The following is a 23,937-nucleotide window of genomic DNA, read 5'->3' on the forward strand; positions in this document are numbered from 1 at the left end:
TATTGGCTACCTGACCAGAAGCCTCCTGCATCTTCATCTCTAAAGGGAGACAAATTTATTTTAGACTGTTTTGACATTGCAAAGGGAAAACCCCGTGTCAAGTCTGGCTCCTGAATGTCCCCCCAAAAGTGTTGAGCTCTCTTCTCATGTTTAGAAATACGTCCAAAAACACGCTTCTTCTTAGCTGCCGATCACCTGCTCATGAAATAAGATCCCACGGACGGGGAGATGTTCAGCCCAAATGTGGCGGAGGCTCCACAGCCTCTTCCAACAACAGCTTCTCTGCCTCCCTCGCCCAGAAGGGCCAGAATCCCCCAGCCCTGAAGGTCCCCACCATCACCAACCTCCGCTCCACCTCCTTCTCGGCCCGCGCCTTGTCCTTCAGGAGGTCCTCCTTCTCTTCTGCAAGGCTGTCACATTGGCGCTGGACGTCACCAAGGGCCAGCTGCAGCTTCTCCTTCTCCTGACGCAGATCTTCCTGCGCCTGCTGGGCACTTTGCAGGCTCTTCTCCAAGACAGTCTTTTCACTAGGGTGTATTGGGGGGGCGGAGACGGAAAACTTTAGCCTTGTGAAGGCAGGAACCCCAGCAGCCTCCACACACGCACACACGCACACACACACACACACAGACCTTGTCATGTGGGTCTGGAAAGGGCAACCAGAGATAACCGCTGAGGCCCAGTGGCTCTGCCCCTAAAGCAGGCTCAAAGGTGGATGGCTGCAGTGAGGAGCCTTCTGTCAAGACCTCTCACAAGTTGCTTTGTAACAGCCCAACAACAAGAAACCCCCATTATATTTTTCCACCCTCTGCTTCACGCAGAGAGTTCTAAGCAGCTGCGGGGGGGGGGGGGAGTTATCCATTTTAATACTTCTAACAGCCCTGCAACGAGAGACAAGGTTTGAAAGTTTGAAGAGGGACCAGCCTGACACTAAGCATGAAACCCTGGTGCTGGACTCAGAAATAGGAAACAAGGTTTCTACCACTGCCTGACTCCCCTTTCGCAACTATTCCTGGGAAGAATAAAGTGTATCTCAAAGACACGCACACACATACCTCCCCTTCAGGCAAGTCACCTTTTTGTACACCCACCCACCACTGCATAAAAAACAGAGATTGCCTCATGATGCTTGAATAAACACACTCACTGTATTGCAAGAACTAACGAGGAAAGAGACGGAGCCGAGAATCATCCGGAGAGGCAGAGAATCCCCTCTCCAGCCAAAGGTTTTTTAGAATTTTTTTTGCTAGGCATATTTCTTGGAAGTGCACAGAGCCTGGGAAAGAACAGAGACGCCCCCTCCCTCCCTCCTTCCTTCTCTCACCTGCCAAGGAGATCGGCCATGGAGCGGAACCGGCCGGCCTCGCAGGCAGCATCCTCCTTGGCCTGCGTTAGTCTGTCTTCCTCATCCTTCAGCTCCTGGACCTTCCGCTCAAGGGAACGCTGTTCATTGTCGCTTTCTGCCAGCTGCTTCTTCAGGGACAACATCAAGTCTTGGGTGGCTTCGTATTTTCCCCGGAGGTCCTGCCACAACAAAGACGGTCAAGCCCAGGCTTGAAGGGGGCGCCAGAAGAGCCTCCCAGCCTTCTTCCGCTCACTGCTCTCTCCAGCGGGTGTCCGTGGCCCTCTTGGGCTCCCTTCGCTCTTCTTGGCAAGGACGGGGGTCCCGGCTCCCTTCCTCACCTGAAGCTGCCGCTGCCGCTTCTGCAGGGCGGACTGCACCAGGGCCAAGGTGGCCTCTGAGAAGACGGGGGAGAGGCTGCGGCGGGGAGATGAGCCGCGCCTTGGGGAAGACCGCCGCCGCGGGGAGGGGGTCCGGAGGCTCGAGGACAAGCCGTGCAAGCTGAGGCTGGTGGCATCGCTGTCAGAAGCCTCCGTGAGCCGGTCGGCTGCCGGGAGGTGGATGGCGCTGTCAGTGTCAGAGATCACTGCCTGCAGGACAAAGCAGGGAAGAAGCCCAGGGTGGGGCCACTTGAAAGGGACTCCTCGCGCCCCCCTCCCAGCTCCCCAATCCACTTGACAGACAGACAGGCCGGACAGGCCATTTACGTTTGTGCTACTGATGGCCACCACCAACCAACGAGGAAGGCAAGCGTCCTTCTTATCTCCTTCCTGCCGCCCTCCGTACCTGAGCCAGGTCTCGAAGGGTCTGCTGCAGCATCTCCGACTCTGTTCGCAAGGCTTCCATCTCCTCCGTTTCTGCCGCCCTCTGGTCCTGGACACGAGATGCTTCCTAGAAGGAGAAACAGGAAAGCAGGCAAATTAAGATGGGAGTCTCTGGCCTCTGGATCTCCCGCCTGCCGCCTTCTGCACTTGCTCCTCCTGGACGGCCCAAACAGGGCCCAGCGGCAACTCCCTCTTGGACTGCCACTCATCGCTCCCCCACCCCATCCCCCGACCTGCCTCAGTCCTAGGCCTGGTCCCTCCTTCTCTCACCAAGGTCTCCAGCTTCTGGGTCAGCATCTCAATGGTCTTGCTCTTCTCTGCATTCTGGCCTTTCAAGCGCTCCAAGCTGGACGTGACCTCATTGATTCTGATGTCAGGACAGAAGGCCAAGAAGAAGGCTGGCATTAGCAGTACCCCACCGAGCCGGCTCTTGGGTGCCTCCCGCCCAGGGGAGCTAAAGTTGACTCACAACTCCTCTTGATCTGTGGGGGTGGTGGTGGTGGTGGTGGTGGTGGTGGCCTCTGGAAGCTCCCAGGAGCTTCAGCACTTTCCTCCCGAGCACTTTCCTCCGACGTGGGCTCTGCCAGCTGACTCGGTTTCCCACCTCTCAAAGACAGCAACAGCCTTTCCTTCTTTGGGACTTTGAACTTGGGAGCCCCTAGAGTCCCCTACTTGCCGGGGGGGGGGGGCAGAATCCTTTGCATACGCAGCCCCTTCCCCGGGAGCCTGTCTACGCAAAGCACACCTTCTGCCTCTCCATTCCCAGCCCTCCTGATCCTGCTGCCCCCCTCCTCCTGGTGCCTGACCCCAATTCCCACCTGCTGCTGAGTTCTGCCTTCTCCAGGTCACAGCGGACCTGGAGCTGGATCATATCGCGGACCTTGTCCTTGAGCTGCTCCTCCAGCTGAGCGGTCAGCAGCACCTGCTTCTCTAGGGCTGCGCTGGCACTGCTCTCCGAGAGGCGCACGTGGCTCCCCAGGTTGAGGCAGGCAGCGTGCACCGTGCGGCTGGAGCGGGACAGGTCGTGCCTCATTTCAGAGAGGTCCCTGCCAAGGAAAGAAGCCAAGGCACATGTCGGCAGGGGGACGGGCGGCATGGGCTGCACCGCCAACCTGCCAGGCCACACTGGGGAAGGGGCAGCACCGCTCTGAAGCCTCACCCAAGCTCAGCCCGGGCATAGGGGGTGCCCATTCGCTGCCTAATGGGCAGAAGGGAAGGCTCCCCCGGTGGTCCAAGGGACCTTTGGCAGGCGAGACTGTCACCTTCAGGCTCGCTTGAGTCGGCAGCAGGGAGGAGGGGCAGCCGCCCTCCCTGGCCAAGCACTGACCTCTCTGTCATGGTCTTCATCTCACTGAAATGCCTCCTGAAGCCCACCAACTGCCGCCAGAGGGTGAGCAGCCGGTTGTGTTCGTTGCTGAAGTACGTGTTAAAAGACTTCAGAGGGGAAAGACAGAGAAAGAAAGGGAGAGAGAGACAGAATCACACAGATCAGCAGAAAATCAAAAGAACCTGTGCAGACATGGCTCTGGGCAAAAAGAGGGAAAGAGTTAGAGGTCGAACAGATATTGCAGGTTCCTGCAAAGACCTGTTCACCTATCTCACCAAAATGCATGGAGGAAAGATCATCCTTGGAAAGGGAAGCCTCTCTCTCTCTCTCTCTCTCTCTCTCTCTCTCTCTCTCTCTCTCTCTCTCACACACACACACACACACACACACACACACACACACACACACACTTACACACACACACACACACACAGAGAGGTGCCAAAGACCTTCAGCCCTTGACTTCTCCACCCCACACATATGACTTATTGTGTCCCGCTCTCCGAAGGGAACCTGCCCCCCCCCTCTGACGCCAGAAGCCTTAGGACTCCAACCTCCTCTTCCCGTCTCCACTCTGCCTCCCGCTGCTCCAGCTCCTCCCGTGCTTTCGTCCAGTCCGTCGTCAGCTTCCGGATGTCCTCGCTGAGGGCCTGGTTAGCCGTGTTGGCTTGGTCCAGCTGTTCCCTCAGCATGGCATTCACCTGGGCCAGGCTGGCACTCCTGGAGGCAAAGGGGCAACAAGCAGGCCCATTATCAGTCTCAGGCTGGCACATCCAGAAAGGAGTTATTTAGGGACCAAGCCTGCCAGGCCAGGGACAAGAAAGATAAGAAATCCCCTGGAGTCTTGCAAGTGCCTGCACTCCACCACAAACGCACTGAGACTGAACAGAGCGGGAAGGAGAGAGCACAAAGTTGTGAATGGGCGACCAAGGAGGACGGTCGTGAGGGGTTGCGAGGCTGCCGTGGTCTCCTCTGCCCGCTCAGATCATTCTCTTTACAAACTAGTGTAGCGTTCACCCTGGTTATGTGATAAGTAATGTCCTGCTGATGAGTTATAAGCTAATGTGGTTAAGAGGTGAGGCCACAAGAGAGGTTCAAAGGCGTCGCCTGAGAGAGGAGAAGTCAGTTGAGTCGAGTCGAGTCGGGCTGTCTTAGGGATCAGAGGGAGGAGGCGGGGCCTGAGGAGTGATTAGTCTGAGTGAGAACTGTGGTAATTAGTACAGAAGAATAAAACTGAGGCTAGATAAACCTAAGGAATGTGCTTATGAATTGTTCCAGAAACCAACTGTAATCAAGAAACCTGTTCTATTAAAAAATCAGTACTAACTGGACCTTCATCTTTGCTGAGGAAAATAAGTTGATGAAGAGATCAACTGGTGGCAGTGCGTCAAGAGGTTTTGAGTTTGCCTTTCTGAGACCTGTATTTGGGGAGACGAAGAGAGGCCACGAGGGGCAAACGCCACAAATGGGTGTCCAGGGGCGGGATACGAAGCAATCCGGTCAAGCCAGAAGTTTGAAAGTGAATTTTTTGAGTCATGGGTACCTTTTTAATCAAAGGTCTGTGGTGAAGAACTGGGTGACCTGCTAGAGCTTTTGTGGAAAAGCTTAGTGGTGGGGCTTCTGATCCCAGATCTGGGGGAACTAAAGATTGGGAATGACTCTGAAGGAAAAACTCCTGTTATTTACCTCAGAATTTGAGAGAGGTAGCTTAAAATCCAAGGCTCTGAAAGTTAAGGGAGCGCTTGTGGATAAAAGTGGAAGCCAGAGGTCAGAACAGATCTGAGGGGATAGAAAAACCCAAGCAGAGGCTTGAGAAATAAAATTATTTTGGTGTCTGAGAGCAGGGATAGCTGAGACATAGAGAGACACAGTTACTTAAGGTTGTTAGCTGGAGAACAGCCAGAAAGAGCTCCTGAGGGAGTTACTGGCGTTCAAACAGAAAAACAGGTTCTTTTTAAAATCCGTACAAACACTCAAGACTAATTCTCTCAGAAGTACACATTCTCTTGAGCAGATGAAAAATGTATTAGAACAATTTTATTCTATTTTGCCTAGGGAATTTTGTTACTTAGTTAAACACAAAATTCCTAGAAATGTAATAGAAGCAGGCGAGAATTTTGTTACTTAAAGACAAAACTCCTAGAAATTTAATAGAAGCAGGTGAAAATGCAGATTCTATAAGTGAGATACAAAACCCCAGGTTCTCTGAGGTAAAATTTAACAGGCAAAACTAGGACAACAATAAGAGACCCTTCAATAAAAATTACCTCAGAATCACATCAGGGAAAGAAGGCCATAGTAGCGCCTCGCATGAGTTGCCAGGGCTTAGTCCATAGAAGTAAATGAACTCTGAGGAAAAGTTTAACAGATCTCCTCAGAATGAGAGAAGGACTTATGGACAGTGCTATAACTGCAGCAAGTTTGGGTATGGAAAAGAAAAATAAAAATGGAAAAGAGGATGGACAGACCATCCTGGTTACAAACTGTGGAAACCACTGAAGGAGACTGTAACGATGGTGGTTCTGTCTCCATGGCAACTGGCACTAGCCAGGGCCGTTCCATGTTTTCTTGTAAAGACAGAAAATATTTCACTACAGAACCCTGGTGAGGAAATTCTTATTAATGAGAAAGTCTTCTGTGGGAGTGGTTTGATACCTGCTCCAACATGACCCTGTGTCATCCTGATGTGGTTCCTAAAGAACAAATACTTCCAAACCAAACTGTTACAATCAAGGGAATAAGCTCTACCCCAGTGATTTTACCTACGGCTAAAGTAAAGATAAACTATAGAGACTGGGTTGGAATTTGGGATGTGGCAATTTCTGATCAAATTCATCAGGCTAGATCTCACTAAGCATGTGCAGAGTGCTTTTGGAGGTAACATGTATCCTGGGAGAGCAGTGTCTCAGGGGGTTTTTAGTTTGCCTTTTGTGAGCTCTGTGTTTCAGGAGAGCAACAGTCACAAACGTCACAAACTAGCCTTTGCTGCTCTTCCTCCAGACGGATCAAGGCGTTCTCTAGGTTGTTGCTGTGCTCCTCGTCCTGCTGGAGGCGCGACTCCGTGATGTCCAAAGAGCTCTACAGAGGTGGGAAAGGAGAGAAGCAGCCGCCAGTTAACACACACGGGGACCAAAGGGAGATTCACTCCGGGACCCGACACCCTACTGGATCACGCAAAGCAATCCAAGGGAGCAAAGGTGATCTGAGAAGGGATGATTCGAGCCTAGATGGTCTCTCCCCTTCCCCCATGACCAGAATTCACAACCCTTTCACGTGTGCAAAGTGGAGGGATTTTAAGCATGTGCAGAAGACTCTCTCAGACCCCTCTCTTTCCAATATCTGGAGTTACAATTTGGAATAGATTTTAAACATCCCCACGATCCTGTTTCCATGGTCCTTCACTCCATACTTGCTTAAGGAATGGCCTCCTCACCTCCCCCCCCCCGTGATCCTACTCCCCTGGAGGCAGGGAGCACTGACCACTAGCCGCTGCTGCTCCAGCTCAGAAGATTTCTCCAGCAGCTGCTGCTCTTGCTCCCCACATTTCTTCTTGTACTGGACCACCTGGAAGGAAGGCGAGAAAGATGGAAAAGGTGACCCTCGGGAGCCTAGAGCAGTCCTGGGTCTACTCCTCCCCTGGGCCTCCCTATGGACCCACCTTCTTTCTGAAAAAGGAAACAGGCTCTGGATACCTCCTGGTCAGGGCACCGCCTGCCTCAAAATAAACCCTGGGGGGGAGGGGGGGCAGCCTGTGATCACCCCATCCTTTCCGAAGACTGGCCGTGGGAAGGTCTCTCTGCAAGGGACCCTCCCAGTCAGAAGCAGGCAGCGGGAAAGAGGCCGGTCAAGCCTTGCCTTCCACCAGGGCTGGCCAAGCCACCTCGGACTCAGGTATGAACGGAGAGTCCTTTGGAACGGAGCCCATCCGCCCCCTCGCTCCGTCTCAGTGGGTCTCCCTTCTGCCATGGGAAAAGGGGTGCTGGACCCACATCGCAGGGGTGTTCTCAGGTGGGGAAACCGCGCAGGTCAGCCCAAGGGAGGGGAAGGGAGGGGGAGGGGAAGGGGGGGTTTCCCACCTTGACCTGGAGCTTCTGCACCAGCTGGGCCTGGCGCTGCTGCCCCTCTTGGTAGGCCTGCAGCTTGCGCTTGTAGGCGGCTTGCTCCTCGTCCAGGCGCCGGCGCAGCTCCAGGTTCTGCTGGGCCAGGCTCTGGTTCTCCAGCAGCTCCTGCTCCCTCTGGCCCGTCTCCAGGTGCAGGGCCTGCTCCAGCTGAGCAGAGGGCCAGCGATGGAGGAGGAAAGAGAAGGGGAGCAGAGTGAGGGAGGGATCGGCTGAACAACCCTCCTCCATCAAGGACTGGGGGGGGGGGTGAGCTTCAGGAAGGCAACTTCTGAGCCAAGGAATGGAAGTTCATTCTTCACTGAGAGGAGAACCTGCCCTCTTCCGAGTCTGAGAGAAAGAGAAATTCAGGAATGCTTGTGGAAAGCGGGACGACCCTTTGCCTTGGCTTAGTTCTCGTTTTCTTGGACTGACCAACTTCCCCGGACCAACCCCGGGGGGAAGAACCTCAGGCGCCCTCTCCTCCCCACAGGATGAGGGCCTTCTTCCCTGACCCCCCCCCCCGAGAGAAAGAGGGCCCCAAAGCGTCCAAGGGGTCTGTGTGGAAAGGGCTTCCCAAGCCCATTAACCTTCCCCTCCTGCCTCCAGAGCCACAGAGCCCACTCGCAACCCCTTCAGGAGCATCCAGGAGGCCAGAGAAAATCCAGGCTTTTTTTAAAGAAAGGAAAGGCTGGCCCTGGCCAGTCCTGTATCATCCAGAGATGCAGCTGCCAGAGGGTGCCCACCGGTGGAGAGGGGGCCTGAAAGACCCCACCGAGAATGAGCCTTCCCCCTGCCCTCTCGTGGGCTAGGGCTGCCTGAGGAGAGAGAGAGGGTGAGGGGGTTGGGGTGGGGGAGACTCTCTGTGTGTGGGTGGGTGGGGGTTGTCTTCCCCTCCCTTCCCCTCCCCACCCTCTTTCCTCCTATGGGTCCCAAATGTTTATTTTTCTTCACCAGGAGAGGGAGAAAGGGCCCCCCTTGCCCTTTTCTGGGCTCCTTGGAGTGTGGGGTGTGTGTGTGTGTGTGTGGGTGTCTTCTTTGTCACCCTGCTGGAGAATCCTGTGGCCAAGGCCCAGCCTGAGAGTGGGGCTGGACCCACGCAGGAAGAGGGAAGTCCCTCCCGTGGGCGTACCTGCTACCCCCACCCCAGCCCCCTGGCAGAGAAACCAGAGGGATTTGGGAAGGAGAGAGCAAGGAAAGAAAGGGGGAGGCTGGGTGGGTCTTTCCTGCCAGCTCTAGAAAGGGGGCAGTGGAGGGGCTGCTCCCACCCCATCTCTTCCCCTTCCCTGGTCAGGATGCAGGAGGAGACCCCAGGCGTCCCCAGCCTTGGCTTGCCTCTGCCTTTCCTGAAACGTTTTCCCCCCCACCCCTTCCCCATGGCACCGGGTTCTGGGGAGCCCTATTGGGGTACAAAGGCACCTACTCACCTACAAAGGCACCCCATATGTCCTCCCACAGGGCAGCAGATCCCTATCTGGGGCTGGGGTACCTTGCATTCGTAGCAGTCATGTGGAGAAAGACCCTCCAGTGCCAAGGCAGGGCCCACAGAGGGGCGGGGGAGGATGACATCTGAGGTTCCCTTGCCCCCCGTTTCTGCCCTGAAGGCACGGGGCACTGCTCACCCTCCGACGGCTGCTGGCGCTGAGCTCCGTCTCCCTTTCCTGGGCACCCCGCCCTGCGGCCCGCCAGCAGATGTCCAGCTCCAACTTCCAAACCAAGAGACATTGCCTGGTCAGTGGGCAAGGGGGGGGGGAGGAAGAGGGCAGGAGTTCTGGGGGCAGTGGAGGGGAAGGGCATGCATCTGGGGGTTAGAACACCCCCACAGACCACCCTCTGACTACCATGGGCAGGGGGGGGGGACGGGAAAAACAGGGCTGCTCTTTGTAAAGAAAAATGCCCTCCCAGTCGGTGGTGCCAGACTCTGCAGACTCATCCCTCCCAGGAATGTGAGTGCAAGACACAGGTTCGAATGACCCAGGCAGCACTTGGGGGTGTGTGGGGCTGCCCCATCCAGGAACCACACAGATCTCAGCCCGTCAGAGAGAGGTTCGGGTCAAGGGGGGGTAGGAAGAGGAGGGGAGCGTTCTGCAGGGGCTAAGTCATTACTTATGAGAAGTCACGCTGAATGTCTGAACTACTCTATTAAAACAAGGACCCTGCCCCCCCCCAGTCAACACTCATTGAGGATCAAGGGGACACTCCCGACAGCAAAGAGTTCCAGGGTGTGGAGGGAGGGAGGGAGGAAAAATACCCACATCTGCATTGGTCACCGGGTCAGGACCCTTGAGGCGCAGGCTTTCCTCCAACTGGAAAGCAAAGTGGGGCCAGTGAGAAAGAGGAAGGGGAGAAGACAGGAGCCCAAAGCAATTTTAATTCCCCACAACTAGGATGGAAGCAGGATCCTGCTCACCATCCCCATTAGGAGCCACAGGTGGTCTCTAGAGCAGTGGCTCTCAGTTTTTCTTCTTCTTAAATGCTCGCACCCCACCAGAGACTCTATCCCGGAACTACGAAGGAAACAGAAGGACCACTTTTCCCAGAGAAGGCCCATACAAGTATCCGATGACGAGGTTTTTTAATGGCCCATGCTGGGTGAAATCCAGTGGCTGACCATAGTGAAACAGAGTGCAGGAGGCCCCCTGAATCGATGGCAACTTGGGAATCTCCTCTGGAGGCCCTCTGGAATCAGCAGAAGCGCCTGGGTGACTAAATACTGTAGTTTTCAAAGCTAAGCAACAGGATTTCAGCCAGTTCAATTAAAACCATTACAGCACCTTTCGTGGAAAGTAAAGATATAAGACTTTTTCTTTCTTACCATGACAATCACCTGCAAGATTATTATTAATACGGAAGAATATACACGCACACACACCACACACACAGATTTCTCAGGGCTGTTGTGAGATCCCACCCTCCCACCTGGACCGCTGGCATATGTGGCACAGGATGGCGACCACTGGTCTAGAGCACCACCGGCTGCCTCCACCCACCCAAGCTGTTTTAAGCAACAAAGGCAGAAAGGGAAGTCCCACAGATCCAGGGAAGCCCGTAACCTCTGGCCGTGGCCATTACTTGCTGCTCCAAAAAGCAAAGGGCAGAGGCAAATCATTATTTCAGCCAACCCTGAAGATCACTGTAGCCCAGGGCTAAAATCCAACAGGGCAAATGGGGGTTGTATGGAGGAACACCTTCCCCCTCAAACCCGCCCCAGTCTCTCGGCAAAGAATCATCATCTCACGCACCTCTACCACCAGACAATCAGCCCCGAACATCCCCCCACCATCCCTGTTACTTGCCCGCTCCACTCGCTTCCTGACATACAGTCCCACAGGTTCTTCAAGGGGTGCTGAGGGGCCCAGCCCCCCAGGCTCCTCCATGGGGCCAGACATCAGCCTGCCTTTCCTCCCCGCCTAGTACAACACGGAAGCCCCGCAGGGGTATCCAAGGCAGAAACAAAGAGGCTCGGGAAGGCGAGGCTGCCGGGCAAAGCAAGCAAGCAAGGGATGCCCATTGTCTCCCTCAAGGCCCCCAGGAAAGGGGAAGGGGCCCTTTTCATCCTCTGAGGCAGGAGGAGGAGAGGAGGGGAGGGGAGGCTGGGCAGTGGTGGAAGGGGACCCTCCTGCCCCCCTCCTGCATCCCTGGGTGAGGGAGTGGCCAGTGGCCGGCTTCTTCTTTCCCGCCTCCCCCACCCCAGCCGTCTCCCCCAAGAGGACCAGAGCACGGGTGGGGCTTCCTCCCAGGGGCAAGAATCCTCCTCCTTCTCTCCTGGCCCTTGATATCCAGTTTCCTTTGAAGACTCGCCTGCATTCAAGGGGCCGCATGGACTCTTTGCTCTGCATGGTATCCCAGGAGGACAGGAGCCCTTGAGCAAGAAAAGTGCCCCTGCGCGCGCGCGCACACACAAACACACACACACACACACACAAACCCATCTCTATAGGGAAGGGGAACCCTCCACAGGAACACACGGCAGGTCCTGCACCCACTTCACGGGCAGGAGAGCCTCTCCAGGCACTACCTTCAAAGGGACAAGCCAGGGGGCATCGTTGGAAAAGCCCTTGCCCCCTCCCAGACCCCCTCCAAAAGAAAACCATGGAATGGGGCAAGAACCTTCTCCCCCAAAGACCCGTGAATTCCAAGCAAAAGAAAGAGTCCTGCAGCAAAAGAACAACAGTTATGGGCTGAATCCGGTGAAATCAGAGCTGCAGAGGGACTGCCACACACTCCCTATTTTATTTAACTGGATCACAGAGAAACTGGTTGCTCCAGTACAGTTCTTACTCCAGGCCCTCATCATTTCTGCAAAGCCTTTTTCAACATCAAGCCAACTAGTGTTTCTTTTATCAACCCCTCCCCGCAAACTAACAACACTGGTATGAGCAAATGTACCCTTTCCCCGGGCGACAGCTGCCATGGAAACCTGTGCCCCCTTGAATTTCTCTAGTGGGTTGCCATGCTCACTGGAACACAAGAGCCCAGACCCTCGTAAAGAGACAAGATGCCCCCCTCCCTCCCTCCACTGGCCACCCTGACTCCCAGCCAGCAAGTCATAACAAACAGTGTTTTTAACAGGAGTTTTGAAATTTTACCCCAGCAGCCCAAAACCTTCCTTCCCAGCACTACTCAAACTCCTGTGAAGTGAATAAGACATACAAAATATATAAACAGGTAGCCATGATCTCTAAGCAAGCAAGACACGAGCTTTTCAAAATTTTACACAGTTGTTTTTTCATGTATTCCTTAGCTCACCTTCACAGTCCAGATGAAACTGGATTTAATTGCTTCTAGCCTTTGGAAGATGAGACATCCAGAAGATGCCTGTTTCTGATTTTAGCTCACTGTGTTAATGTACAGTAAAAAAGTTTCTCAATAGAAAAAGAGAGGAGTAGGTTTTTGGCTTTACATAGATTGAGGATTGAGTATCATGCCAGCTAAGGGTATAAGAAAGCTGGCCATCCTTTGTTCTGGGGCCCCTGCTTTTTGGGCACCCACAGTTGTGATTTCTGAGTTAAAAAATATAATCGCATTTTCGCTCAAGAAACTCTCTGGTCTTTGCTCAGTTTCCTGAGGGATGTTCACTTTTTGGAAGGTTTTAGAGTGACACTCTCTTGCTGGTCCCTGTACTGAATTCTTCAGAAAAGCTTTCATGATTAAGGCCCAAAGAAGGCTTTAAGGCTTGTCCTATAGGTTTTGCAAGAATTCTGAGGTGCCTTGAGCTATGATTGCAGTTCTTAAACTCTTAAAAAGCTGCTTTTGATTAATCAAACAAACTGTTCTTCCTAAAACAGTCACATCCAAATAGGATAACGCTGAACATTATTGTTTATGACCAAGTGTTTGGTTCCTCCATTGGAATGGTTCCCCCAAAAAAGCACTTGCCCCCCCATGGTGCCTTTCACAGCCAAAAGGCTTGTCCTAACAAGTCCGGGTCTCATTCAGTCAACCAGACATGTCCAGGCAGGCTCAGGACCTTGGAGGTGAAGGAGGGGTGGAAAATAAACAGCCCAGAATGCTCATGTCCACCCTCTGCAAACAGCCCCCCCCCCGATCCCTTCCACTAGGGTAGGAACAAAATTTCCTTTCCTTCCTGCTGCTGGGAAGCAGGACGGAGGGACGCCTATCCATTCACTCAGCAGTGAGACTCAAGACAGCAGGACAATTGCCTCCACTCAGCGCAACAGGAGTGGACTTCTGCCTTGCCATCAGGCAGAGCATGGTCGTGCAGTCCTCCGAGAAGGGCCCCTTCTAGAGTTAACTGTGCACGTCCTCCAGTAAAGGGGGGACAAGAAACTGTTTTACAATCAGCATCTGGGAAAGATCTGCAGAAAGCGTGGGGCAAGATCACCACCACCGGCTGCCCCCTCAGGCGCATGGCTTACTCCTCGCACCTTTTCCTCCTCACCCCCTCGCTTGCTCAATGTACATACCCTGCAACCTGCTCCGGAGAGCACGAGCACGCTTTCCTGGGACCAAATAGAGATGACACGATCCTGCTTGACTTGGGTAGATGGATTCTAAGGTGGGATGGATCCTCCAAGCAGCAGGAGCCCCTCCCTGATCCCCGTCTTCCGGCCACGTCCCACTTACCCGTTCGCTAATGGCGTTGTATTTGATGGCCAGCTCATCGCGTTCAGCACGGCTCTGGGCTAGGAGGTCTTCCACTCGGGAGAGCTCCTGTTGCAGGATGTGGTTTTCCTCTTGAAGGGAAAGCAAGGAGGTCATGGTGCCGTGGCTGGCGGCTGCAGGGAGGGAAAACAGAGGTTCAGCCAGGGACGCTTCAGCATGGTCTGAAAAGCCCAGGAAGGAGGGCCTCTGCTTCTTGCTAGGCAGGCAGGACCAGGCAGGCTGGCCAAGTGACTTCCTGGCCCACTTGGTTAGGTCTAATGAGACAGGTCACAAGTATAGGCCATGTTGGCTTGAATATTTTTCTTTCTTTCTAATTCTCCTGCTAGAGATAAACTCGTGAACAGACATGGTGGGATGCCAAGGCAATCACAATTGTGCTTTTGCAGGTGGTGGCTTAAGCTATAAGGTACATAGACAGAAAGCTAATCTGTGAACACTGGCAAGCATGTGGTGAGGGCAGACAGAGGACTCATCTTCCAGAAGGAATTTTGAAGCGTTCACCTCTTCTTCCTGCATGTGAATATTCATCAACCGGGGTAAGCATGGAAAATGTGCTGGAATATCTGTTCCATGAAATGATGTTTTTTTTATCCAGAAACTTTGTCTTGGAACTGGTAATTATGCATTCTGAATGCATACAATACCTTGTCAAAAGATTTGGGTGAGATAGTTGTAGGCTTGCAAAACGAGATAGGCTACACTCTTTTTGGGGAGCACAATATTGGCTTGGTGGACTGAATTCGGATTGACCCAGTAGCAAAATTCTTCATAAGGACATATCAGTTCTCCGAAAAAAAAATGCATGCATCAATTTACACAGCACTCGAAAGGTGCCAGCATACCTAAACTGGGGCGGGGGGGGGGGGAACGGGACGGGACGTGTGTTGCTTCCTACCCCCCTGCCTTCTCTTTCTTCCTCTCTGTCCTCGTCCATCTGCCCAAAAACCTGTTCACTTCCCAGGCTCCAATTAGCAGAAGAATTTCAGGAGAACCAGCAGCAAGATGCTGGCTGGGTAAAGAAGCCCCGAGGCCACCTTGGCACAGCCTGAGCCTCTTATTCTGGCAAAGGCTGGGGGAACAAAGGAAGGAACCTGCAGTTTAATGAACGGGAAACAACGTGTTGGGTTTCAGATCCCTGAAGGGTGTGAAGAAGCAAAACAACATAGAGCAGGAAAGGCACAACCCATGGAGTCCCTGTCTCTCCTCCTGGGAGCAGGCAGAGAGCGAGGTCCTTCCTGCCAGGCCCTGCGCCTAAAAAGTCAGGCCAAGCCAAGGGCACAGGGATCTCAGCAGGATCTGGCTCTTCTTACCAGGAAGATCCAGGGAACTTGCAGGAGATCGGGCCACACTGGCTTCTGGCTTCCATTTCCCCAAGTCACCAAGAGGCTACCAAGACAAGTTCTTATCTCAAACGGTACCTTGGTGATCACTCTCCGAAAGATTCTTAGTGATGATCTCCCGGATCCGTGCCGGCAAGCGGGTGGGGGAGGATTCCTCAGATGTGCCCCGGACAGAAAAGTTTTTCCCTTCAGCGGAGACCAGAACGCTGCTCTCGAGTTTCTGCAACACAAAAATAACAGGCTGCTTCAGGCTGGAAGACAAAGTCCGAGAGTGCGACCAGGCATTTAACAACTTCCTCTGGGACCGTGGTTCTCCAAAGGACCTTTCAGAATTCACCCACTGAAATTCAGAGGCTGGGCCCGGGGGAAACCGGGACGGGGGGAGTAGTTGCACCAGCTGGTTCAGGAAGGGAAGAGGGGCTTATTTTTTTTTCTTTTTTGAACAAACTATGAAAATAAAAAAGTTCCACCGGCCCATTAAAAAACAGACACATGCACAATATATATATATATCTAATTCCCATGTGCTCAGCACTTCAGTCCTGGAGCTTAGGGAAGGAAAGTCTCCTCTCGACACCAGCCAGATTGAGTCTCCACTGAGCCAAACAAGGTTCAAGATGAAGCCCAGGTCTAAACTGCAACCGGAACCTTCTCTCTCTCTCTCTCTCTCGCTTTGCACTTGGGAGTCCCCAGTTGAGAGACTTACAAGGGGTGGGGGAACGACCCCCCCCAACCCGTCTCTCTCGCCTGTACCGGACCTTCAAATCAGACCCACCTGTGCCTTGGAGGCTCTGGATCTTCTGCATAAAAGGACAGACATACTGTATAGAGAGCCCTTAATGCCCAGGAATCCAATCAAAGGAGACCTGGCTGCAGCCAGGTTATCCCACCGGGAGGGTTCAAAGGTCGCCTGCAACACGGGGGGTGGGGGTGGTGGGGGTGGGGGTGGAGGGCGCCCACATACCTGCACGGGGGTGGTGGCGGGGGCGGGGTGTACCGAAGGCTGTTCTGGGACGGGCGGGAGGGCAACTTGGGGCCCCTTGGCTCCAGGGCCAGAGGGTTGCTGGCAAACATCTCAATGGCGTTCCCAAAAGAGCCATTCATCCATCCCATCTCCTCAACACACACACACGTGTATGTGTGTGTGTGTGTGGGGGGGAGAGTGATATCTCGGGTTGCTTTGCTAATCACGAGAGAAACCTCGAAGCCGCCGCCGCCGCCCAACCCCCTCCCGGCGCCCCCTCCCGACCTGAATCACCGCCTCCAGCTTCAGCTCTGCCGCCTCCGGGGCGCTCATCGGGGGACGGGGTTGGGGGGTCCGGAGGAAGGCGCCCCCCTCTCTCGCTCTCTCTCTCTCGCTCGCCCCGCTCCGGCCACCGGGTCGCGCTGCGGCTGCGGCTGCCGCCGGGAGGGGGCGCGCGCGGGCAGGCGGGACGGCCGAGGCTCCTCCCCCTTCCCTCCCCCCGCTCCCAGCCCAGCCTCGCCTCTTTCCAAGGCGGGCGCGCTCCGAGGCGAGCCAGGCAAGGAAGGGGAGCAGGGGGCGGGCTTTCCCTTCCTCTCCCGCCCGGAGTCCGGCGGTGTCTCTGGGGGGCCCCGACGCCAGTTCCTCCTTCCGCCGCCCCCCCGACAGGCTCGTCTCGCCCCGGACATGAGAGGGGCCTCTAGCAGCTGCTAAGGGATCCGGAGGCGTCCCCTGATCGCCGGGCGAAAGTTCAACAGGGGATGCCCAGAAACCGCGCACCGGTTGGGCTTCTTCTGCACCAGGCGCGCCCGTGCAAAGCCGACCCCGAGAAGCGGAGCGTGTGTGCGCGCGATTCCACGCTGCCCGCGAGGCCGGGGCATGTGCAGAGTGCTTTCCCTCCCGGCCCACCGAGCCCGCCCTGGCGCACCGCTTGCCCCTCCCTCCTGCCGCCCGGACCCCAGGCCCTCCGGCCGGACCTTCCTTGGCCTCTCTCCGCCGCCAGTGGAGACCGCGGCGCCCGGCGCTCCCCTCCCTGGTCGCGGCCTCGTCCGCCCCACGCGCCCCGTTGCTATAGCGCTGGCCACCGGCGGCGAGTGAGGCTGAGAGGAGGAGGAGGATGATGACGACGACGACGACGGAGGGGCCTCCACCCCTTCTCCCCCCCCCCCCAAGCAGGCGGCGTCAGGCAGCGCCGGGGTAAGCGGCTTAAAGCAGGAGCCGCCGGCCCGCCGGTTCTTCTCGCTCTGCAACCCTCTTTCCCGCCAGCCCTACTGACCCGGGCCGGGCGGTCACCCCCCTCCTCGGCGCCTCCCGGGCCTCTGAGCCGCCGCCGCCGCCCCCGCCCCCGGTGCTCTTCTGCCCAGACCCGGCCGGCCTGCGAGGGCAGGGGAGGAGGTGGAGGGCCCCGGCCCTTGGGGCACCGGAGGCTTCCCTTCCAGCTCTGGAGAAGGATTTACGGCCGGGGGGGGGGGGAGGAGGAAGGGCAGGGGATTGGCGGTCAATCCTACCCATCCAGAGAAAGAAGCCAAGCCGAAGTCTGGCGGCCTTCCGTGCCCCGGATGATGATCCCTGGCGCTGCTTTCCTCCGTGCAGGGCGCTGGAGATGCCCCCCCCCCCCGGCACAGGGCTGTCCTCTGCCAGAGAGAGGATGCTGAGCAACATGCAGATCGACCGACCCTCTGTATTCCTCTATCATGGGCTCCTCCCCCCCCCCCCCCGTTTGAAGAGAAATCTCTCCTAGGGAATTTGAAGCAGGGCCTCTGGGCACCTCCGGGCATGGCCTTGTCTTCGCCTCTTGTTCCAGCCCCGTTTCCTGCTACCTGTCAGGTTTGGGCTCTCAACGGGAGGTCAGAGTGGTAGGTGTCCAGGCAATGGGGTGACTCAGAAGGCAGGGCAGCCAAGTGTGTACCATGTGTGGCACTTGGGGGGGGGGGGACCTCTGAGTTCTCGTTTTAACAAGCCAGACACCCCCCCCTTCTCCTTTTAGGGTCCTTGGCCTAAAGGAGTCAGGCTTGGCCCTGCGAAAGAGGTGCTGCTCAACTTTATCACCAAATTAAAATAAAAGGCATTTGGAAAGATATTGATATCTATTTTAATTATGAACCAACTCAAAATGGATCACATAGAGAAAATCATTGAAGCCACATACTAATAAAACATATCATGAAAACCTATACCTAAGGTATGGATGTATCAATAGTATTTGTTAGACTTTGAAAGAGAATTCCACTCCCAAGCCTTAAGATAGCCTAGGAGACCGTTTGTCCTTCAACCCCTCTTAAGGCCTCAGTCCCATAAAAGGCACAGAAATCTAGGAATTCTTCAGAAAAGGAAAGGCTGGAAACACCAGGAACAGCCAGGAGTGAAACATTTTAGAGAAGGAATGACCGTCCCGTTAACTGCTCAAAGGATCTGTGGGAAAAGGCCACCAAAAGGAGCAGGAGAAAAGGCACCTCGCCACAGAGAGCCGCCTGTGATGCCCCACTGGGACCGTCCACCCAGAATGCCCACCCAGGCTCCCTGCTCAGGCTCCCTGCTGCAAATCCCCAAATCCCAGGAACCTAAAGCCTGCAGGTGACAGCCTCGAACAGAGCGACTTGCATTCTGGAAAACAGGGCAGAACTTGCAATGAAGGCAATGAGAAATCTCTAGGCTGCAGGCACATGGCAGTTCAGCCTGCTCTTGCGTGTGCAGTGAAAACCCACCCAAAGAGCCAAGGAAGGAAGCACCGCTGGTTTCCTTCCAGGCGCTGCAGTGCCAGAGAGCGTTAAAGAAAAAAACCCTGAGAATGGCAGAGGCAGACTCGGGCACAGCCAGGCTACCTCCACCAAAGGGCCCTGAGATCCCTCTGGACCAGGGAGCAGTCGGGACACTCCTCGGTCTCTCTTTCTGTCCCTCACACACACACACACACTTTCTTCATCTTAAGAACTTCCTCACTAACACTCGAGTTGAGTAGCACTCCATTCCCTCACTCTTGACAGAACATCGGAACAGCAAAGGGAAATGCTTTTTTTTTTTACACAAGCACCCCGCAAACCCTCCAAAACCTCTCACACCCTATGATCCTCAAATTAGTGGAAAAATGGCAGGGTATCCTTCATTTCCGAATAAAAATAAAAACCTCTGTCCCACCCCTTTTTTGCCACGAACCTCCAGCCGCCCCTCCTCTCCTCCTTCCAAGCTGTGAGGTGAATCAGTTGCGTTCTGAGTGCAAAAAAGGATACTACTTGGGGGTATTCTGGAGAAGGATCAGCACCAGATGTGGAGGTCCCCCTTGGGGAATACAGAGCCAAGGCCTTCGCTTCTCTCTTCCATGGCGCTCTCAAGACATGCCAACAGCGGAAGCCGTCCTCCAGGCCTCACTGGTCCACACCGAAAAAAGGAAGGAGGAGCAGTCCCTCTGGAGACTTCCCTCCAGAGAAGGACGGGGTGGCCCTCTTTAGAACTGGACCCAGCTGGAGTTCTGCTGAGCCTGGCTAGAGAAAGACCTGCAAAATGGCAGAGACAGACATCACCCATCAGCAGGTGGGATACAGGTCTTTCTCCTGAACAGGTAGTGATGGAAGATGAGGATGATTCCCTCTACGGGCAATGATCTGCACGTTATATTCTGTCATCACATGAAATACAGTGGCAACGTTTCAGCCAGCCAGAATCCAGGGCAAGAATCCCCCAGTATCCAGGGATATGGTAGGAGAGGGTGGTTTGCAAACAGAAGAGCCAGGAGGGGGAAATGTGTCACTCCCTCTAATATACAAATAAGTCCATGTTTTTCTCTCATAATTTGTGAATTGAAACAACCTTACGCTGCAACTGTCCAGATTTAACCATGAAGCTTGGCGTTGTTCTTTGCCATCATTCAACTCTGAAACTTAGTTTAGAAATAAAACATGAAGACCATTCCAGAGCAGTGTGTGAACTGCAAATAGCTGCCGTTTTGTTTGTACCTGCTTGCTTACATCAGCAGTGCTGGTCAACGTCCCCTTGAGAGGCGAAGGAAGGAGGAATCGCCTGGGAAGGGAAGCATAGTTTCAGCCATCCAAGCAAGAAAAGGGTTTAAGGGATACATGGACTCACCCAGAGGCTTTGGTGAAGTCTCCCCATATGTCGGCAGCATCTTCTCCTGTGGACACCAGGGACTCCTGAGGCCAAGGCATGGAGGGATCTGCTGACAAAGTGGGGGATGGGGTCAGGTTGATGACTGTCCCTGTGGTGAACCTTCATAAAACCGCTGGCCTTTAGATGAGAAAGGTGCCATTCTCTGGTGGGAGGGAGGGGAGGGGACATGAGCTTATTAGGCCACACATTAGGATGTTCCATAAATGCTCCCACAAACACACACACCACAACCTCTGTGATGGATCTGCTTTGGGACTACTAAGCAGGATACTGTTTTTTTTTGGGGGGGGAGGGGAGTCGTAAAGTTGAAACAGTGGACCATTGGCCAAGGAGGCAGCACAAGAGTTCCCTGGGCTCTCATCTCCACACAACCCCTTTGAGGATGCTGCTTGGGAGAATTCTCCAGGGATCCGTTCAGTGGTACAGTCAACCAGATGAGTTCCTGCAGAGGATGGAGTAAAAGGAAATACCGACCTGCTTCAGCACCACCTGCCTGGGAACCTGTCAGCTGGGGTGGTGGATGATGTTCCTCCCCAGGCAGTGGGACAAAGACCGGGGTCTTGCTTCCTGGTGGGGGTGGGATCAGGCCAGCACCTCCCAAGCCTGCCGACCGTGACCGGGTCCCTGAAGAGCCTTCCTTTTTCTTCACATTCTAGAAACAAACCAAAACACATTCAGCTTGCCCAGCAGAACACAGGAGGTCTCACCAATTCCCCAGGAAACCCCGTGTCCACTACGGAGGATTCCCTTGCCCCAAGGAAAGGCCAGCCCAAGAGCAACGAGACAGGCTGGATGCTGGCCCAGCCCTATCTGCAGAGCACAGTGAAGAAGAAACCACCCCTGCCTTCCCTTTGAGGCTTCAAACTCTCTGCACTCAGACTAGGCAGCTGAGAAGAAGCAACGACAGTCCTCTGGGCATTCAAGGGGTTCTCTTTGCTGGCAGCAGCAATCCAAGGTCTTCTGGCAGCCTCAGTGAGGAGCTTCAGGTGCCGCCCCCCCCCCCCACTCACTACAGGCCACACTCAAACAAAGGGTACCCTTTGGAACCAATGTATCTCAGGCTAAGAAATAAGTGTAGACACAATCTGTGGTGCAGCAAGTCATGTCACTTTAGGTCTCTACACGGACTTAACTCGAGGCACTTCAGGTACAGAAAAGTATGCCTCATACTTCATGCCGCTAAAGATACATACGCCTCTCCACACACTTTAAAGACAAATGCTCTTTCCTCCCCCACCATTTTCTAGATCCTTTGTTTGAAAAAAAAAAAACAAGATCATATGGGCTGGCTAATCTACCATGTGGCCAGATACAAAAAGGCTGTGTCCCCTCTGGGGAGAGGCTGGTCAGCATCTGAGAAAAAAACAGCTTTAATGAGTAGAGAATTTGTGAATGGTGCTTTGGAAATCAGCCAGACAGTGCCCCTCCTGAGGGAATGGCCATGGCACAGGGGGTTCCAATCTACTGCAGGCCTTCTTCCTGGACCATCAGGCCTTCTGCACACTGCCACCCACGATCATGTAGAGTGTTTCAGTCTCATAAACTCCTCCATCCTCTGACTGCCTGATCGCTCAGTGCTGAAGGCAGCAGAACCAGCCCCGAGATGCTGCTCACCGCAATGCTGAGCTTGATGGTCTCTCCTTCTTTGAAGCCTAGATCCAGTTTGGGCCCCTGGTCTGGATTCTGGGCCTGTTTGGCCAGCTCACTTTGCTGCTTGACCCACCTGCAAAGAAGACAACTGAGAGGATCAACACAGCCGAGGGAAGTGGAGGAGGGTTCCACCTTGAGCGGGAGAAGGAGCACTCACTTGAAGTGGTCCTGAAGTGCCACGTTGAAGTCAAAGGCATCCCCTCGGTCTACAAATCCAACTCCAATAAAAGCCCGTCGGCCTGCAAGGAAAGTTGGGTTCAGGCATTAGCTACAACATAATGACCAAACAGGAAGCATCCCGTAAAAAGGAGAAGGCAGGAGCAATGCAGCTGAAGACTAACTAGGAGGCAGGTGGGCCAAAGCAGGCTCTTCCCTCCAGCAAACCTGAAGACATCCCATCAGGATGGATGCAAAGTGGGGAGAGGTCAGTTATAAAGCTACCATTGAGGGAAAGAACTGGGAAGGAACATCCTAGCAAACAGAGAAAGGGGGAAATCACACACGTCCCCAAAGGCCACTTCTGCAATGCTGCAGTTGAGACTGTTCACCCTTGGTGCCACATGCCAATGAAAGAGCAAATTAGGCTCAACATGGAAAGGTCCCAAATCCCACCTACCTGCCCAGGCAGAGCTTTGAACCCAAAGGCAGGTGGCTTGTTTTGGACCACGTCAGACTCATCTCCAGCCCAGCAAAAGCATGAAACAGATGCACCCAGCACTGCACACCAAAAAGGACTAGATCCGAACCTCCACGCCCATACCATTCCCGTCCTCGATCCGGATGACAAAATACCGACTCGAGTCTGTCACACCTTCCACAGCGATGCTAGGAAACTGGTCTACGGGTGCCTGGGCAAACAGTTCTCCTGGGAGGAACAAAAACCAGAAGGTGAGACAGCCGTTCATCAACCACGTGTCATTACCCCCCCCCACACACACACACAGTGTTTTCTGCCTTGTAATCGCTCCAGGCGTTTCCCAGCAGTAAGGGAGCCAGTAGCTTTGTTTCCCTTCACACTTCCTCACTTGTATTCCAGTTTAATTTTGTAAAATGCTTACTTATGCACTTATTTAAAACAATAATAATACCTAATTATTATTTTTTATAATGCAGCAGTAGTTTTGCATCAACACTGAATACTATTGTACAGTACCTACAAAAACTAACGCAACTAGGAAATACTGACTTTCTTTCTCCTGGATGTTCGCCTTTTAACTGTGGGAAACACAGAGTGTTATCTCCAGTATAAGGAGGCTTTCCGAAAGCTCTGGATGTTCACTGATAAACTCAGAAGCTTCCAGAGAGCCCTCTGAGGAGTCATCAAAACCCTTTCCTCCATCATTTGCTTGGACCCACCGCTGCCTTCAACAAGGTTGTTCCCTGCCTCCCTTCCATCATCCTCGCGGGGCCCAAGCTTCAAGGCAGCTGCCAGGAGCTTCCAGCAGATGTACCTGAATTCTTGTCCTCCAGCTTGATGTAGGCCACGTTCCCTCGGGCTGTGATGCGCATCCGGCCGCTCCAGGCAGGCTGGTCCAGCTGCCATTCCGCAGCCCTGGAAGGGGGAAAGGGAAGGGGAGGCGGTCAGGCCCCCGAGGGCCGGCCGAGCCTCTGTCGGGCCCTTGTACTGACCCCCCACCCCCACCCCCACCAGCGAGGCCGGCTCCCTCCCTCCTTCCCTCCCTCCTCTCCTCGGCCAGGACTGCGGAAGAACGAGGGGTCGGTCGGTCGGTCGGTCGGTGGGTCGTTCCTGCCCAGCCCGCCTTTCGCGCCCCGTCCTGAGCGGTAAGAGAAAGGCTGCCCAGCCCGGCCTCTGGCGGAGCCCTCTGCTCATGCTCAGAGGCACCGTGGCTCTAAAGAGCGGGCCCCCGCGGCTCACCTGTAGCCCCGGTTGGAGGCGCGCGGAGGCACCCGGTAAACATGGACTTCCGGCTTCACGCACAGCACCGACTCGTACTCCTCGGGCGCCGCCATCCTCGCCCCCGCCTCCAGAGAACCCGGAAATACGGGTGCTGTTTCCCCCCCTCCAGGAGCGGCGACGCATGCGCGAACCCAGCCGCCTGGTAAAGAGGCTCCTGTTTCTCGCCCCTCACGGGGCTGGCTGCCACTTCCGGGCTCCCGAGGGTGCCTGCTTCGCACGAAGGAACGTAG

At 54.6% G+C, this 23,937-nt stretch overlaps 2 protein-coding genes across 9 annotated transcripts in view; both read right to left on the minus strand.

Moving 5' to 3' along the window:
• The window catches only part of CROCC (ciliary rootlet coiled-coil, rootletin), a 32,398-nt gene extending 14,503 nt beyond the window's left edge, over nucleotides 1–17,895 (minus strand). The window contains exons 1-16 of one of the 6 annotated variants that reach the window (XM_078379447.1): nucleotides 17,526–17,895; nucleotides 15,135–15,276; nucleotides 13,678–13,829; nucleotides 9,846–9,896; nucleotides 9,213–9,296; nucleotides 7,570–7,761; nucleotides 6,974–7,057; nucleotides 6,474–6,571; nucleotides 4,048–4,213; nucleotides 3,494–3,600; nucleotides 2,985–3,212; nucleotides 2,437–2,533; nucleotides 2,129–2,233; nucleotides 1,684–1,932; nucleotides 1,325–1,524; nucleotides 345–527 (exon numbers count right to left, since the gene is read on the minus strand). In XM_078379447.1, coding sequence (XP_078235573.1) covers nucleotides 345–527; nucleotides 1,325–1,524; nucleotides 1,684–1,932; nucleotides 2,129–2,233; nucleotides 2,437–2,533; nucleotides 2,985–3,212; nucleotides 3,494–3,600; nucleotides 4,048–4,213; nucleotides 6,474–6,571; nucleotides 6,974–7,057; nucleotides 7,570–7,761; nucleotides 9,213–9,296; nucleotides 9,846–9,896; nucleotides 13,678–13,829; nucleotides 15,135–15,276; nucleotides 17,526–17,795 — 2,408 coding nt within the window. In that variant the 5' untranslated portion in view covers nucleotides 17,796–17,895. Of the gene's footprint in view, nucleotides 1–344; nucleotides 528–1,324; nucleotides 1,525–1,683; nucleotides 1,933–2,128; nucleotides 2,234–2,399; nucleotides 2,534–2,984; nucleotides 3,213–3,493; nucleotides 3,601–4,047; nucleotides 4,214–6,473; nucleotides 6,572–6,973; nucleotides 7,058–7,569; nucleotides 7,762–9,212; nucleotides 9,297–9,845; nucleotides 9,897–13,677; nucleotides 13,830–15,134; nucleotides 15,277–16,305; nucleotides 16,467–16,994; nucleotides 17,302–17,525 lie in introns of those variants that run through there. The other 5 variants (XM_078379446.1, XM_078379450.1, XM_072977376.2 and 2 more) reach the window with 5 other exon arrangements.
• A 190-nt stretch (nucleotides 17,896–18,085) lies between these two features.
• Nucleotides 18,086–23,829, minus strand: NECAP2 (NECAP endocytosis associated 2). 3 transcript variants are annotated; one of them, XR_013538135.1, is made up of 8 exons: nucleotides 23,666–23,828; nucleotides 23,241–23,341; nucleotides 22,550–22,654; nucleotides 21,947–22,028; nucleotides 21,754–21,862; nucleotides 20,614–20,791; nucleotides 20,098–20,281; nucleotides 18,086–19,508 (listed from the first exon to the last, which is right to left on the minus strand). XR_013538135.1 is itself a non-coding variant. In XM_020782029.3 (8 exons), the coding sequence occupies exons 1-8, from the start codon at nucleotides 23,758–23,760 to the stop codon at nucleotides 19,460–19,462; spliced, it is 810 nt and encodes a 269-aa protein (XP_020637688.3). In that variant the 5' UTR covers nucleotides 23,761–23,829; the 3' UTR covers nucleotides 18,086–19,459. The 3 variants fall into 3 exon arrangements, 2 of the variants coding, with proteins under 2 accessions (XP_020637688.3, XP_020637686.3); XM_020782029.3 differs by having other exon boundaries at nucleotides 20,098–20,188; nucleotides 23,666–23,829; XM_020782027.3 differs by having other exon boundaries at nucleotides 20,098–20,185; nucleotides 23,666–23,825.
• Between the last annotated feature and the right edge of the window lie 108 nt (nucleotides 23,830–23,937).

The sequence above is a fragment of the Pogona vitticeps genome, chromosome 7, assembly GCF_051106095.1.
Source record: "Pogona vitticeps strain Pit_001003342236 chromosome 7, PviZW2.1, whole genome shotgun sequence".
In the NCBI taxonomy this organism is placed as follows: domain Eukaryota; kingdom Metazoa; phylum Chordata; class Lepidosauria; order Squamata; family Agamidae; genus Pogona; species Pogona vitticeps.